General features: G+C 46.2%; 2 protein-coding genes across 2 annotated transcripts; one reads left to right on the top strand and one right to left on the bottom strand.

The window, feature by feature from the left end:
- Positions 1-4,846: 4,846 nt before the first annotated feature.
- Positions 4,847-6,237, bottom strand: LOC131908729 (WAP four-disulfide core domain protein 10A-like). The gene is made up of 2 exons (XM_059259757.1): positions 6,052-6,237; positions 4,847-5,151 (listed from the first exon to the last, which is right to left on the bottom strand). The coding sequence occupies exons 1-2, from the start codon at positions 6,143-6,145 to the stop codon at positions 4,871-4,873; spliced, it is 375 nt and encodes a 124-aa protein (XP_059115740.1). The 5' UTR covers positions 6,146-6,237; the 3' UTR covers positions 4,847-4,870.
- A 7,015-nt stretch (positions 6,238-13,252) lies between these two features.
- Positions 13,253-15,548, top strand: Wfdc9 (WAP four-disulfide core domain 9). Its single transcript, XM_059259756.1, has 3 exons — positions 13,253-13,368; positions 14,557-14,698; positions 15,403-15,548. The coding sequence occupies exons 1-3, from the start codon at positions 13,254-13,256 to the stop codon at positions 15,431-15,433; spliced, it is 288 nt and encodes a 95-aa protein (XP_059115739.1). The 5' UTR covers position 13,253; the 3' UTR covers positions 15,434-15,548.
- The last annotated feature ends 894 nt before the right edge of the window (positions 15,549-16,442 follow it).

The raw sequence follows: 16,442 nt of genomic DNA, 5'->3' as shown, positions 1-16,442 counted from the left end.
GGGACATTTACAAGGAAGCCTTCATCAACAGCTGGAGACGTCCCTCAATGCTGGTCATCTCCAGTGTCAGCAGGCCCCAGGCAGCTCTCAGGACCAGCTGACCTGTGTAGAGTTAACTATTAGGCCATCACTGTGGACCTAGGCTTCGTGATGTCCTATACAGATATCTCCTATAGTCGCCCAGCATGGCATGCTAGACACTTTGCCCCAAGGCCAGCAACTTCAGACTGAGTCTTTAAACCTACCTTGGACACAAGGGATATACTAAGGATCTACCAGCCTGGATGATGTTCTTTGGATTTTGTGGTGATATATTGTGTACCATAGTAAAATATGCCTGAAGATCAGAGAACAGAACAAGCCACTAGTTTAAACATAGAGGCCAGACAGTGGTGACACACACCTTTAATCCTAGCATTCGGGAGGCAGAGGTACATGTGGATGTCTGTGAGTTCAAAGCCACCCTGGACTAAATGAGATTGACTTAGTCTAGGAGAGAAACAGAGCCAGGCAGTGGTGGCACACTCCTTTAATCCCAGTACTTGGGAGTTACATGTCTTTAATCCCAGTACTGGGAAGCACACACGCCTTTAATGGCTGGGCAGAGAAAAGTATATAAGGTGCGAGGAGACAGGAACTAGAAGCCTTTTCGGCTGAGTAAGCTCATTTGGCTAAAGGTCTAATGGCTGAGGCTTTTTGGCTGAGGAATCCCTTCCAGCTAGAAGCCTTTTGGCTGGACAGCCTTTTCAGGATGAGGAGTTGGTGAGGTAAGAGGTGGTAGCTGTGGCTTTTTCCTTTGTCTCTGTGATCTTTCAGCATTTACCCAATATCATGGTTGCTGGGAATTGAACTCAGGACCTCTGGAAGTACAGCCAGTGCTCTTAACCCCTGAGCCATCTCTCCAGCCCAGGATTTTTTTTGTTAAAAGACCATTTAGCAAATCATGCAACAGGACTTGCTATAGGACCAGGTCCTACAAGGCCTTACAAGGTCCTACAAGACCCCATAAGGCCCTACAGGTCTTACAAGGCCCTAAAAGGTCTTACAAGGTCCTACAGGGTCCTACAGGTCTTACAAGGTCCTACAAGGCCCTAAAAGGTCTTACAAGGTCCTACAAGGTCTTACAGGTCCTATAGGTCTTACAGGTTCTACAAGGCCCTACAAGGCCCTACAAGGTCCTACAAGGTCCCCAAGGCCCAGAGCTTCAGGCTTGTGTTAGGCCAGCCCCCTGTCTGCACCACCAAGTCTATGATTTGGCCAAGGTGGCCTCTAAACTCCAGGCTCTAGACCATACTTAATATCAGGTCGTTTTTTTTTTTTTTTAGATGTAAGGTCCATACCAGCATGAGGCTGACCCTTTCACCCCTATGTACCAGGGCAGCACCTCTGGTCCCAGTGTTTAGACTTGCCCCCACAGAAGCAGGCCCACCCAGTTCTAAGCTACTTTCTGGCTGCAGGTTTCAGGCATAACTCATGAAGAGCCAGCAGCTCTGGCCTTAAATACCAGCTAAGCACCTTCAAGCACAATATCCAAGCTATATAGCTTGATGCTCCTTGACCTTAGCAATCCCATATTCCAGCAGACTCAAGTCTCAAGCCTGTCTCTAAACTTCAGAGCTGAACCCAGCCTCCACAAGTACTCTTTTGTATCTTAGTTCCAGGCTGGCTCCAAAGAACCAAGATCCAGACTGGATATTGCCTCTAGACCCTCATCTGAATACACAGTCTTCAGACCAGCACCAGAGAACACAGCTACAAGTCAATACCCATGGGTCTGTGCTAAATCTTAATGATTCCAGGTTCCAGCTGAGCAGAGCCTGAGCCTACCCTACCCTACCTTTAAGTAGATGCAAAAGTCCAAACAAAATACTAACAACCAACTATCACATGGAAAAAGATCATTCGTCATCATGTGGGTGACACAGTCCACACACGGAAATCTGTAAATGTCATATAGGACCAAACTTATATGATCATCTTTCAGAAACAAAACAAAACTTTGATAAATGTCTTAGTTAGGGTTACTATTGCTGTGATGACATACCATGATGAACAGTAATTGTAGCAGGCTTTTTTGTACCACCAGCCCCTAAATCATGACACAGAGACTTCTTATTAATTATGAAAGTTTGGCCTATATCAGAATTTTCTCAGGGGCCTGTCCTGAGAAGATTTCTCCCAGAGTCCCAGGGAAGATGCTACAGCTGGAGATGGGATAATCTGAGGGAAAAGAATCTATGTACAACAGTTTCTTACATCCATTTACTTTATTTCTCTATAACAAACTTCTATCTACACAGCTTCAGTTCCATTCTGACACTCAGTTCCTCTCTGCCCCTTCTTTTTCTGTCCTCTCATAGCCCTAACTAAGCTCTTATGCTTTCAATCTCATCTTCATCTTCAGTTTCTCCACCCATGATAATTTTTTCTCTCTCTACTCTCTTGACCTGACCCAACCTTATTCTCTACAAAAGATATGCCTTGTTCCTTTCTCTCCAGCCATTCGACTATGTCTGGACCAGGAATTCTGCTCCAGTCTTTACTGCACCTGGTTATGCAAAAATCCTATTGTCCTCAGTCAAATGCTCTGGAATGCCATTTGGCCAGTCTGGGAAAGGAAAGTCTGGGCTTCATTTGCCCAAGAAACAAAGCTATGCACCTACTGTTTGCCTGTCTCCTAGGCTCTGTAGGGGTGTTACCTAGTAGATCAGCAGTAGGTCTGAGAAGCTTATATTGTTTGCTGTTGTGGCCTAGTAGTATATGAGCACAAAAGAAATTCATAGCAGAAGAGAGCTGATATATTAAAAGCTGAATAACACCAAATATTCTGTGATAAATGGCTTTCCTCTAGAAAGATTCCTTGACCTTTCTAGGTATAGCTTTATTATACACAGCTGAATCTCTATAACATATTCTTGCAGCTTGCAGCAGGCCTATGGCTCCGGCTTGTCCCACTAGCTCTTATAACTTAAATTAACCCATTTATATTCATATACATTTTGCCTCATGGCTCTTTACCTTTTTCCATTTTGCATCTCCTGTTTCCTCTTCATGTCCTCTGGTGTCTCTCCTGCACCTCCATTCATCTTCTCTTCCTCCCTCTCTCTCACCATAAGTCTCACCTAACCTCTTCCTGCCTAGCTATTGGCTATTCAACTCTTTATTAAACCAATCACAAGGTGCCTTGGCAGAGATACATTTTCACTGTACAAAACGATTATTCCATAACACAGAAGAGCATGCCATCACTTCCCACCTGCCTCCAATTCCCATGCTGGTTGATCTTTCCCCTAGAGCCCTTTCGTCAAAATTCAAAATAAATATGAGACACCCCCCCCCCAGGGCCCTGTGATGCTTATGAGGTCAGACCAGGGGCTTTGGTTTGTTATATAAGTTTTCCTCTTTTCCTCTGTCCTTCATTAAATGGCCCAGAAAAAGCACTGAACATTGCCCCTGGTCATGGCCTGATTGCCTAAATTTTCTTCATATTTGATGCCATGTGCCAAGTGTCCGCTGCTGAGGTTTACACATATCCGCCAAAGGTCTATGTGGCTTGGTGCTATTGGAAAGTGCTGGGAACATTTATGGCTAGGTCCCAGGGAGAGGTCCTTAGGCTGTATGGATCTTGTCCCTGAAAGTATCTGCGGGACTGTCTCTCCTTCTGTTCTACCCTCTTTCCCTACTTCTCTCCTCTCTTCCTTCTTGGTTTCTGCTCCTGTTATGATGTTTCACTCTTGTGATATAATTACATAAACCCATGTAAACATGTGCATTGCACACACATACATGTGTGTGTGCACACATACACACACGTGCACACACACATGCACACAGCCAGTCTTAGATTCTGACCTGTAATTGTGAGCATAGCTTTTCTAGGTTAACTGTCTTAGGTATGCTGTAGTAATGTCAAGCTAATTAATACATCCAGGAATGACTGAATCTTGGATTTAGCACCAGGATCATTTCAGGGGAGTTTTGATTACACAGAAGAGGAGGGAGTTTGTACCCCTAATAATTAATGTCTACTACCAATAGCATATGGGCAAGCCACTTAGCCACCTTATGCCAAGTCATTTTCTGCAATGCCAACACAAACCACCTGTCCCTCTTTCTGATGTGCCTCTGGATCAGAAGAAGGGTCAAAAAGAGGGTGGTTTGGTGTTGGTGGAGAACATTCAGTTACTAAGTCACTCAGGTCTCAGATCTCAACCCAGGTCCCACTGTTGGTGTGTTCATATGCATCAGTGGTAGACAGGATAAGATCTGATGTGAGCATGTGAAAGAATACTTCTGTGTTCAGGAGAAAGAGAGAACAGAGCAAAAAGAGTCCAGAGGAAACACCCTCCTCCAGCCACATCAGACCTTCCCACTCTCCTAGGCCTAAGCATGTCATGTGACTTCCCTGGATGACTATCCTCATTGTAGGACACTAATCTCAGAAGAGTCTCAAAAGCAGGGTGGGAGTGACCAGGGCTAAGGAGAGGAAACCTCTTTGGGGAGTCTGCTCTAGTTTTCTGTTTTTGATTTTTCTTTTAATCTCTACTTGTATGGTGTCTGAAGTTTTTTCTGACCCCAGGGCAGGGAATGTTCTCTTCAGCACTGTGGCACGGTGCACATGAGCGATTTGTTGTGGGTGGTCTGATTTTGTGTTTGTCGGAATTGGAGTGGGTGCACAGGCCAAAAGAACACACAGAGACAAATTACTAATAAGAAAGAGAGAGAGAGAGAGAGAGAGAGAGAGAGAGAGAGAGAGAGAGAGAGAGAGAGGATGCTGGACCTGAGATGGGCACATGGGAGGACTCTGCTGGGTTTCAGTGATTACTAGCAGTGAATGGAAAGAGGACAGTTGCCACACATTTATTCTAGTTTATATACTGAGGACAGGAGGCGATGGGGTGAACCCAACCGTAACCATATCCCCTTCAAACGAGAACTCGGAGGGCTGACTGTCTGGGTAGAAATCGTCAGGGGGAGTAACAGGCGCGACCCACTCTCCCTTATCCAACAGGTTCACGCAAACGTTCCCGCACAGCGTTGAGCAGCAGATGTGGTTGGCTTGGCAGTCTTGGTTAGCTTCACAGTGGAAATTGCACAGATACAATTTTGGCTTCTTCTCACACTCCTTGATAACAGGGGGACCTCGTTTTACTGAAAAGAATAGCGAGAGCAGGAAGGTGAGTAGATTGGCTGCCTAGTGAGAATCCTCCCGGGCTTAAAGTGCCTTCAGTATGCTGAGGTCCCACTCACAACACGCCTGGACTTTCCAGGCAACTTTTTCTGTGCCTCTCACCAAGTCCTGGTGATCAGTTGTGTTTTAAATCCCATGCCCCCATGCTAATCTTGTCACCTCCTCCACAGCTGTCAGCATCTGGATCTCCTGGTTTTCCTCCTCCCTGCATCCTGGACCAGTCTCTCCTAGTAGACAGAGCTTTGATGACATCATCTCTGTGGAATGTATATGCTTACTCAGCTCAGAGAAGCCCGAGACATTTCTCAGACCCTCTCAACTCCCCAGAACTTGCAGGGTCCATGGCGGTGACAAAGAGATCAGCCCCAGCCTGTCTCTGCTTCCTTTGCTGTCACTCTGTCCAGTGTCCTGTCCCTTTCATGGTTTATCTTTTACGGCCACCCCTGCCTCAGATGGCAACTCCATCCTACCTCCTCCATGTCCAACGGCTTTGTTTCTACACCTATGCCCATTTCTACACCCCTCCACCCCCATGAGCATCTCTGCACCTTTCTCAAATACCCATCAATCAAGAACAGTTGTCTTGTCTGTCCACTGGATTTTCAGCCTTAGGGCCTCTTTCACCACAGTATGGATCGTTTGCTTCTGGATCTTTGGAACAGAGTGGGGAGAACTGCAGGTTCACTCTCCACCTCATCACTATGTCTAGCGTGGGGAACCAGAGCCGAGGAGCTGTGGTCACCCGGAGCCTGGACAGTGCTGGGCAGGAACAGGGTACACAGTGGTATCATCACTTTTGGGTCAGTTCTCAGTCCCTCCTCGGCTGCTACTCACATACCCACCTCGTCCAATCACCTTACCTTCGTATGGTTTCGGTTTTGGGCGCAACCCTCCCTGGACTAGTGACGGCAGCAACAGCAGAGCAAGAGTGAACAGCAGAGCCCTGGACAACATAGCTCCGACCAGAGCCAGGGATCAGAATGGCAGACTTCCCCAGAGCAGGATGAGAGCTCACTGCTGCCTCTGCTGGCCAAGCCGGGGCAGAGCAACAACCGACCTATTTCCTTTTCCTTGGCCCCTGGTTTTTTCCCGGTGGCTTTTCGCAGAAGATACCTCCCTTCACAGTATCAGCCCTCTTTTCTTGCTAACATAATTGTGAAATATGTAATTTAGGCCTCAGGAGATGGCCCAGTGGGTAAAGTGTTTGCATGTAAAAGCCGGCCTGCAGGCGAATGTCTGTAAGCCAGAGCCGGAAGTGATGGTAAAGCAGGTAGATCGCAGGGTCTTGCTGGACTGCCTGGAGCGGAAACTATGAGTTCTAGGTTTGATGAGAGACTCTGACAGCTACAGCTAGTCTCCACATGCACAAGCATACACATATATGTACACATACATGCATACACTACACGCATGAAGAGAAATATACAATTTATTTTTGTTTTTTAATTATAAAAGATTTTATGGAACGAAGAAGAGAAAATTATAATTAAGAAGACTATAGTCTCACCAGTTAAAGTAGACTCATTTTTTTTATTATTTTATTTACTTATTATGTATACAGTATTCTGCCTGCATGTTTGCCTGCAGGCCAGAAGAGGGCGCCAGATCTCATTACAGATGGTTGTGAGCCACCATGTGGATGCTGGGAATTGAACTCAGGACCTCTGAAAGAGCAACCAGTGCTCTTAACCTCTCAGCCATCTCTCCAGCCCTAGATTCAATTTTTAAAAAGATGTACTTATTTGGTGTGGGCCTGTGTGTGTGTGTGTGTGTGTGTGTGTGTGTGTGTGTGTGTGTGTCTGTGTGTGTGTGTGTCTGTGTGTGTGTGTGTGTGTGTGTGTGTCTGTGTGTGTGTCTGTGTGTGTGTGTGTGTGTGTCTGTGTGTGTGTCTGTGTATCGCGTGTGGCTCCAGGACATCAGATCCCCTAGAACCAGAGTTACAAGCAGTTTTGAACTGCCTGATACAGGTGCTGCAACTGAGCCTGGGTCCTCTGCAAAAGCAGCGAGTGCTCCTAACCACTGAGCTGCCTCTCCAGCCCTAACTCATGCTTTACCGTGTTATCGTTCAGTCTCTCCAGGCCCTTCTCACAGAGTCACATTTTGCCTCAGCTGGTTTTTTTTTAACCTGTCTTCCACTTTTCTTATCAATCATGTAACTATTTCACAAAATACCTTTCCATAATTGCACTGCTTTTGTTTAAATCACACAAACTTCAATTATTTGTTCTAATTCATGCTGTTCTGCAAAATGGCTGGGCAAGGTGGGTCTGTGGGTCACAGACATGGAAGGGTTGAACACACGGTTGAGCAGGACCAAGGAGGTGGTAACTCTCTGCACGCCTGGTCCATCTATAGCACTGTGAAGGCTCTGACTTTTGTTCATGGATTTTTGGCTTTTAGAAACATCCTTTTTATCCTTTGACAACTTCATATCTGCATATAGTGTATATTGATCCCATTCGTTCTCAACCCTCTCCTTCCAGTGCTTCTGAATTCTCAGCCCCCAATCTCTCTCTCTCTCTCTCTCTCTCTCTCTCTCTCTCTCTCTCTCTCTCTCTCTCTCCTCTCTCTCTCTCCATATCAGAGAACCTACCTGTCTCTGGCGAGGCCCCACCTCTTAAGGGCTGCATTGCTTGTCCACCTCTTAAAGGCTGCATCACTTGCTTGTATAATCGCCACTCTGGGGACCACGACTCCAGCACAGGATCCTTTGGGGAACAAACTACAGACCATAGCAGGTACCATTTTCCTCCCTGTCAATTTCCCTTCAGTGTGTTCCCACACTGTCGTCCTTGGGTTTCCAAACCTGGGCCTCTGTCCTTGTCCTGGCTCACCCTCCTCAGTCATCAACTCTGTGGAGTTTTAGCACATACTTCCCACTGCTCAGAGCACCAGCAGAACACGGGAAGAGTGCTCACACACAGACATCTGTTGTTACATCAAGTAAGCCTGTAGGCCAAGTTTGAGAGCAGTCTGTTCTTGGAGTTTGACCGTGTGTGTGTGTGTGTGTGTGTGTGTGTGTGTGTGTGTGTGAGAGAGAGAGAGAGAGAGAGAGAGAGAGAGAGAGAGAGAGAGAGAGAGAAAAAGAGAGAGAGAGAGAGAGAGAGAGAGAGAGAGAGAGAGAGAGAGAGGAGGGGCAGAGAAGGACATAGATGTCCTGCTCTATCACTCCCTAACTTATCCCCTTGAGACAGGGTCTTTCACTGAACCTGGAGATTGACATTTTTCAACCTGGCTTGGTGGCCAGCAAGAACTGATACTCTTTTGCCCATTTGCCCCATTGCTAGAGTTATGGGCATGTGAGTACTGCTAGGATGCTTCTAAATGTGGGTGCTGTGATCTGAACTCAGGTCCCATCCTACAGAGCTGGCTTTTTCACCCACTGCACCCTCCCTCCAGATCCTCCCATGTTTCTCTTTGATATCTGGTGAACGAATCTCTCTGCCCATCAAGCAACAGCTCTGTAGCAAGATCTCAGCTTTAGGTTGGATCACCCCACTTCCTTCATTTGCTAGACGGCCATCTAGCTTTTGTAAAAATCTAGTTTCTTCACCTACATAAAATCTGGGGGGCATTTGTGGCAGCCTGTACTTTGATTATCAAAGGAGAATCAAAAGTGAGCAGGATGCAGTGTTAAAGGTCGTGGCACAAAGCTGGATATGGTGCGATGGTCCTGTGATTCTAGCATTCAGGAGGCTGAGGAAAGAGGATCACCGTGAGCTCCAGGCAAGCCTGGGCTACAGAGTGAGACCATTCCTCAGAACACCACCGCCGCCGCCAGCAAAGACAGGTGCTTTTGACTCCCTTCCTGTGGGGGAGCTCAGATGCTTCAGAAGAAGACTGTACCATGTGGCTGAGGAATTCTGGATTGGAATAGAGCTGCAGAGCAGGCACACAATGTCCCCAGCCCACCCAGAGGCACCGTCTGTGTCAACACAGTCCAGTGCTTTCTGAGGGGTGAGCACCAAAGGAAGAGTCTGTGATGTGGCGGACACGTAGCTCCTGAGCTGAACTTAAAACTCTGCCACCACAAAAATCACCCCAGCTTCTAGGCCACTGACCGTCTGTGTCCCTGCTCTTCTCAGCTCTGTTCCAGGTGTGGACAAAAGAGCTGTCAGTGCGTTCTCACAAGCACCCATAGAAGTGGGAATGTGAGAGTGTGGAGGCTGAGTTTTATTTGTGGCTGGCTTAGACTAGTTGCTGCCTGGAATAGTGTCAATGTTATTGCCGTGCTGTGGGTGGTGGTGTCCTTTCCGTTCAAGTAAGAATGCTGAGAAAGAGGTGAATGACCGACATACCCAAGACCCCATGGGACACTTCATGTAGATGAAGCCATCACCCACACTGCTGTCTAGCTGGGTTCTTTACACTGTTGGGAGAACCCAGGATTCGAAGTTTGGGGGAGTGGTAGAACTGAATCTTTTTGGTGACTGAGGGTCTTTTCATTGTCTAAACTTTACCTCAGATGACCCAAAGAATGGAACTGAAGGTGAGAGGTATTCTGGGTCTGACGTGAGAAGGACTGAGCCACGACCTTGCTTCCCTTCTCTGGGTTGGTTTAGAACACCGGAAGTGTGTGAGGAAGGGCATTGGGCACTACCAGGATCCTGAGAACCTTTTGAGGACCAAGGTGTTAAAGTAAGAATGAGGTGTTAAGGGTTGGAGAGGTGGCTCAGTGGTTAAGATCACAGACCACCCTTCCAGAGGCCTGGATTTCCGTTCCAAGCACCCACATTTGTTGGGTGGCTCACAACCATTTGTAGCTCCAGCTCCAGGGGATCTGACACCCTTTTCTTGTGCACAAACATACGTGCAGCACATATATGTAAAGTAAAAATAAAACCGAATACATCTTTTTAAAAAGAATGAGGTTTTAGATTTGTATTGCTTTCAATATTGGCCAGAGAAACTTCTAGAGTGGGCAGTGGTTACAGCAGAGACTCATAACGGGTCAAATCACAAGAAGAGGTGACTGTTGAGTTGCTTAGCCCTAAATGGGACATCTATATCAACACCCCCACCCCAGGGCTCAGGAAACATCTTGGGAGAGGAGGCTGAAGAAATGTAAGGTCTGGAGGATGGGAGGGAGTGCTGTGAACAACTGTCTTCCAGATACTGCATAGCTCATGGCCATTAGGCTCACAAGTTCACTGCAGTGATGGTACCCACACAGGGTCAAGCCAACAGTACCAGTCAGCATCCCAGCATCCACACTGATGAGATTCAGTGGGTTCTCTCCGCCCCAGGAAAGGAGAGAGCATGAAGGTGGGAAGATGTGTCAAGGGAGTGGGACGGGATTTGGGGGTGGATATGATTAAGATACATTGTGTATTTTTATGAAATTGCTGAAGAATAAGTGAAAGATAGAGACAGTTACGGTTCTGCTGGCCTGGGGATAGGGGGGCAGGGGTGGCAGGGGGCTGGGGGGGATGGCAGGGCAGTGTACGGATTTCCCCACTGCAAGTGTTATAGCTCTGCTCAGGCCAGTGAAGGTTTCCCAAAAGTGTTACAGCTCTGAAGGGAAAGGCATTCTGGCAGTCGGGAGCCAAGGAATATCACAGTCACACCGCACAACAATCCTTACACAGAGATTTATTGGGAGGAAAGAACCCAGGAGGGTGGCTGCCTCTGCTCAGGGAAGAAGCCACAGAGACCTGAGCAGAAGACAGAGTTTGCATAGGGTTTCTTGGGGGTGGGGCGGGGTGGGGTGGAGTTTTCCAGGTGGGGATTGGTGGGATTTCAAATCAGTCAGAGTGTTCTGTGGGTAGAACCTGGCAGTTGGAGGTCCCCGATGGCAGGGCCTGGCCTCTCCAGCCTTGAGGGGCTTACAGGGAGGACTCAGCAGATAAGAGAACTGGAGGTGGGTTCCCAGTACCCATATCAGGCAGCTCAGGGGATCTGGTGCCCCTTAGGGTCTTTGAAGGCACCTGCATGGATGCAAACACCCATACTCACCCATCCACCCACACCCACACGAATAAATAAAATAAAAATAAAAATTAAAAAGATACCGAAGAAAAAAGAATGAGGTCTTTAAGTGAGCAGATTCAAAACTCTGGTCTAGGACAGTTTTTTAAATACAAATAAACCACTTCAGAGAACCCGTCACTTTCCATGTGTTATGCCACTGTACACATCTTCTTTCTCCTTATGCCAGAGGAGGCTCCAGGAGTCCACACCACCTTCTATGCACATCCTCACCCACTCAGCTCATGTCTCACATCCCTGCCTCTAAGCGGATGATAGAGCATTTTGTACACCTGCCTTGCCATGTAGTGGTGGTTTCACGGGATCAGAAGACCCCCAGATCCTCAGGGAACGGACACCTGACACTGTTAGCCTGTTGTCCTGTTCCTTACCTGTGAGATTTCGGGAAGCCGACTATACTTATGGTAGCTCCCCCTTGGCCTGAAGCTCACCAATGAAGCGGCAGTTTTTGGCGTGAATACTGCCCAGTGGTCCATGGAGTCTCAAAATTTTATCATTTCCATCATCTGGCCACACTGAGGCAAGAGAGTGGGATGTGGGGATGAAGAAGTCTGGAGAGCACATACAAGTGTCTTCGAGTGGACTCTGACAAGCACGATTGTAATTTCCGTGTCCTGTGGGCGTGTGTGTGTGTGTGTGTGTGTGTGTGTGTGTGTGTGTGTGTGTACAGGCCTTGGGGAACTTTATCTTTTATTCTTCCATAGATTTTTATTTTATTTCCTGATTAAGTGTACTGGGCGGGGGCACGTGCACATGAATTCAGGTGACCTCAAGGCAAGAATAGGGCATCAGATCCCCTGGAGCTGAAGTTACAGGAGGCTGTGAACCACATGGATGCTGGGAATTGAACTCAGGTCCTCTGGAAGAGCAGTCAGTGCTCTTAACCTCGGAGTCACCTCTTTGTCCTCAGTCCTGCAACTTGACCTGTCAAGGATCTCTGCCATTGCTTTCCTGCAGAGACCTTTTGGTAGATGCATGCAGCTACGCATTGGTCAGCAAAACTTTTTTATGCTTACGGATGTGTTCCATGAACTGTCTGTACAACGTATCTAAGTTACATGTCGCTATTGAATGTCGGAAATCACTGAAGATTTACACTTCACTTTGATTTTCATGACTTTAAATAGTCTCACGTGGCTGACAAACACTATGTCAGACTGCGATAACAGCTGTTTCTATTCAGTTAGGGGACAGGAATCCAACCAGGCCTGCCTTCTCTACATCACCTAGAGCAGCGTGTTTATTAGCGTGGTATCAAGATATTAACTGAATAGTAAAAAAAAAAAAAAATGGGAGAGCAGAGTAGTATTAGAACGTGTAGCTTTAGCAATACACAGTGGCATCTTTAGAAAACACATGCACAAGTTACTATGACAAATAGGAAAGCAGAGCATAGGAATCCACAACTTTAGCTGTACACAGCGGGCATCTTCAGAAAACACACACAAAAATGACTAAAACATTCCACTGTGGCATATTTGAAAAAAACACAAGTACTTCCACTTTTGTATACACACACACACATACACACATGCATGTGCACACATGCACGTTTTTATTGAGCATTAACATATTACATATGTTTCTAAATAAAATATCAGGACATTTGATGAATCTAATTTTACATAATAATGAGTATAATGTAAAAGTATACACATATACTGGTGGTGGTCATCAGGTAGAAAAATTATTATTATTTCTGTTTCCTCGTTGTATTTTGTACTTTAAAAATTACATAATCTAAGGGTTCCTTGTTTTCCATAGAGAAATCAATGTATTCTAAAAGGCAGAGAAAATAAACTATGGTCCTTTATAAAAATCATATATATGTGTGTGTGTGTGTATTCGTGTGTGTGTGTGATGTGTGGTGTGTGAGTGTGTGAGTGTATGTGTATGTGTGTTGTGTGAGATGGGAAGCAGCCTGAGGGAAGCTGATGGCTAGTGAGGGAGTTGGTATACATGTGGGGGCCAGAGGGACAGGAAGGGCGGGACACAGAGTGAACATGTCCCCCAGCATGCTTTTCTGCTTCTTACCAGTGTGCCTTCATTTCTTTTCTGCTTCTAGCAGCAGTGGATGAAGATTTGTCTTCCTGTAAATGCCAAGTCTGCCATGAGACTCCGGACGCTCCTCCTCACTGTGTCCATCCACGGAATTGTGATGTTTCTGCATGTTCTGGGAAGACTCAAGGGTAAACACGGCAACAGCAGTAGTGTGGTAATGAGGATGCTCCGTCCACTCCTGGCATATCTGTCATCACTGACTTAGGGACCACATTTCAAAATCAGCCTTCAGAAGGGCGGACACTGACAACCTGATCCCTGGAATGTGTGGTGGAGAGACCGCTCGAAAGGTGTCCCCTGGCCTCCACATGTGTACCATGGTACATGCATGCCTGCACCCATATGCATACATCACACACACACACACACACACACACACACACACACACACACAGGACAAAAACTTTAAAAATCAGAGCTGTCCTCAAGCACAGACACCCCAGCTAGATTGCATTGGATGCTTCCAATCTAGTGTCCCTCCAAACTCCCTCTGCATCTCTGAAAGCAATACCAGGAACGTGGAAAGAGAACAAAGCCTTTTCCACATTCCACAGAGCACTAAGAAACACAGTTTTCCATCAGACCAGCTCAGTTAGACTCACTTAAAGGAAACATTAACACCAAGTTTTTCTTTGAGCTTGATTTGGCTGGGCAAGAAATTGATGAATAACACGATGGTGATATTAGTCACATCCATTTCGTTTGAGAGCAGTTAGGGCCTGAAAAAGTGGAGAAAATAAATGAGGGTCCCTATAAAAATCTCTCTCTCTCACACACACACACACACACACACACACACACACACACACACACACACACACGATAAGGAAGTGAAAACAACAAAGGAACTGGGCAGAAAAGCTTCAGGACACTGAGAGTGTGATTTTAGGGCGGCATATACTTCAATGGCTATTGATGGGAAGCAAATAGAAAAGTAGAAATTGAGGTTACTATCAGTTTTCTTATTCTGCAAGTTGGGTACAGAATTCAGAACTTGATGAAGTTGCAGGCTCTGAAGTCTAAGGCTTTATCAGTATAAACTTGGTCAGGTGGTGTACGTTGGGAAGGCACCCTGGTCTGAGCTTTAGGACTCAGGATTCCGCAGTGTTCTGGTGACACCTAGGAGGAAGGAATGTCTGTCATTACAAGGATGATCTCTGGCTAGAACTGGAGGGATTTTCATGGACAGCAGAGATACTTCCTGACATGAAGCATCTAAGTTCCAGAAGGATTCGCTCAGTCTGAAGGGCTGAAAGGGTTTCTGCTGCACATTATGAGTAAGTAGACCCTGCCAACCTTTAGCATCTCAATTCCAGACAACATCAAAGAAATCAACCAGTGCTGGGTACAGCCTCCAAAAACATTCTGTGGATCAAGGTGCACGAGGGTGCTGAGATGTTTGAGACCAAACCAAACGTGCTGCTGGACGTACTGTGGAAACATCTGCTTGGACAATGAGTGAGTGGCTTGGGTTAAGAAGATGAGGGCGTGGGCATGCTCGAGTTCTGCTCCTCATACACTATTCAACCCACTATCTACAAGTTGTAGGAAATGGCAGTCATCTAAATTCCAGCCACAGAAAGAGTCAGATAAAGCAAGAACCTCCTATCTCTAAATGCAGGTTAGCATTCATGAAGAAACCAAGACACTGACATGGGGTCTGTTCTCCCCTCCCCCAACTCTCACTCAGTTTCTTTGCTTCTCATACAGCATCACCCACCAGTTCATATGTCCCTCCTTTGTCTAAAAGACCCCAAACTGGTTCCTTTTTCTCAGACAGACCCTAGGAGACCTTGTATCCACCTGTCTTCTCAATCAGCAAACCTTTTGGGGAAATTGCTTTAATTTATTTTAAAGTTTATTTATTTAGTGTGTGCACACTCACATGTGTCGCTGTGTGTGTAGAGGTCAGAGATGACTTGTGAGAGCTGGTTTTCTTCTACCATCGGGGTCCTTGGGATTGAAGTTGGGTAGTCAGGCTTGGTCTTGGTGATGTGTGCTCTATGCCAAGCTGTCTTGGTGGCTCAGAAAATTGATTTCTGAGGGTAACTCCTGTTGTAACAGAGAAATTCTGTTGTTTTCTGGAGCTTGAGGTATTGCTGTTTGGATATGGATTTATCCCCGGGGATACTGATGTCTAACCATCTAATTTTCTCTTCCAGAGAACCCTTTAAAACCCTGATGAAACTCTAGCTAGTTTCTCGGTGGTCCACCGCTGGTGTAGGTTGGAGCGTGGCTGTGTCTGGGAGGAATGCTGCCTGCTTCCTATAGAGACACTCACTCCAGCTGAGAGCCTTTCTGCTCTCTCCTTGACATCTTCATTCAGAGAAAGTCTAAGCTTTTGCCAAATAAATGGATATATCAGCATGAAGGTCAGTGGTTCTTGCATCCTTTTTTTTCTTAAGATGTGCATTTCTCTTGATAGAAAGGTCGACAGTCCTAACAGCTGCTCCCGTCCCATTATGGATACAGATACAAGTCTGTCTTCTCCTGTGTATTAACCAATTACTGTAGTAAAAATACAAAGCAGTTTGTAAAAAGTCCATGGAGTTGCCAAGCATGGTGGTGCACACTTGTAGTCCCAGCAGTTGGGAGTCTGAGGCAGGAAGATTGTGAGTTCAAGGTCAGCAGCAGCAGCAACAGTAAGTTTATGTGGCTGATAAGTTAAGTCAATTAACATTCATAATACATTTTTCAGGAGGTAGTCAGTGGTCAGTCATGTATGCTGCCACTTAAGGATCTTCCATCTGTGGCTGTCATCTCCCAGGACCTCATCTGATGGGTTTCTGCCAGCAGATAGGAGAAGTAAGGTAGTAGGGAGGTTTATAAGAAGTTTTCATTTTATTTTAAATTATATGGATATATGTATGTATATGTGTATGTATGCATGTATACATGTGCCTGTGGAGGTCAGAGGTGTCAAATATTGTGGAGTTAGAGTTCAGGGAGTTGTAAGCCACCTAACATGGTGCTGGAGGTCAAACTCTGGGGCTCTTAAGAACTAAGCCATCTCTCCAGCCCCTCATAAAAAGGCTTTTAGGGACTGGGTCTCGAATTGAAGTTTGTCTTTTGTTTTAGTTCACCATTTGTCTACAATCTGCTGGTAACTGTAGAACCATGTGACTCTGCCTATTTGCAAATGAGATTGAGAACTGCAGTCCACTTGTATCCCAAGAGCAGAAAACAGGATTTGGTGAATACT

This window comes from Peromyscus eremicus, chromosome 4 (assembly GCF_949786415.1).
Source record: "Peromyscus eremicus chromosome 4, PerEre_H2_v1, whole genome shotgun sequence".
Classification (NCBI taxonomy): domain Eukaryota; kingdom Metazoa; phylum Chordata; class Mammalia; order Rodentia; family Cricetidae; genus Peromyscus; species Peromyscus eremicus.
The sequence above is the reverse complement of the archived record's forward strand: the minus strand, read 5'-3'. Positions and strand labels throughout refer to the sequence as shown.

Bases quoted from the DNA above. Each gene is read 5' to 3' on its own strand.
- LOC131908729 (XM_059259757.1), bottom strand. From the start codon at position 6,145: ATGTTGTCCAGGGCTCTGCTGTTCACTCTTGCTCTGCTGTTGCTGCCG. The intron at 5,152-6,051 runs GTAAGGTGATTG...TATTCTTTTCAG, and splicing joins AAAACCGAAACCATACGAAG to TAAAACGAGGTCCCCCTGTT.
- Wfdc9 (XM_059259756.1), top strand. From the start codon at position 13,254: ATGAAGATTTGTCTTCCTGTAAATGCCAAGTCTGCCATGAGACTCCGG. The intron at 13,369-14,556 runs GTAAACACGGCA...TCTCAATTCCAG, and splicing joins TGTTCTGGGAAGACTCAAGG to ACAACATCAAAGAAATCAAC. The intron at 14,699-15,402 runs GTGAGTGGCTTG...TTTCTCTTCCAG, and splicing joins AACATCTGCTTGGACAATGA to AGAACCCTTTAAAACCCTGA.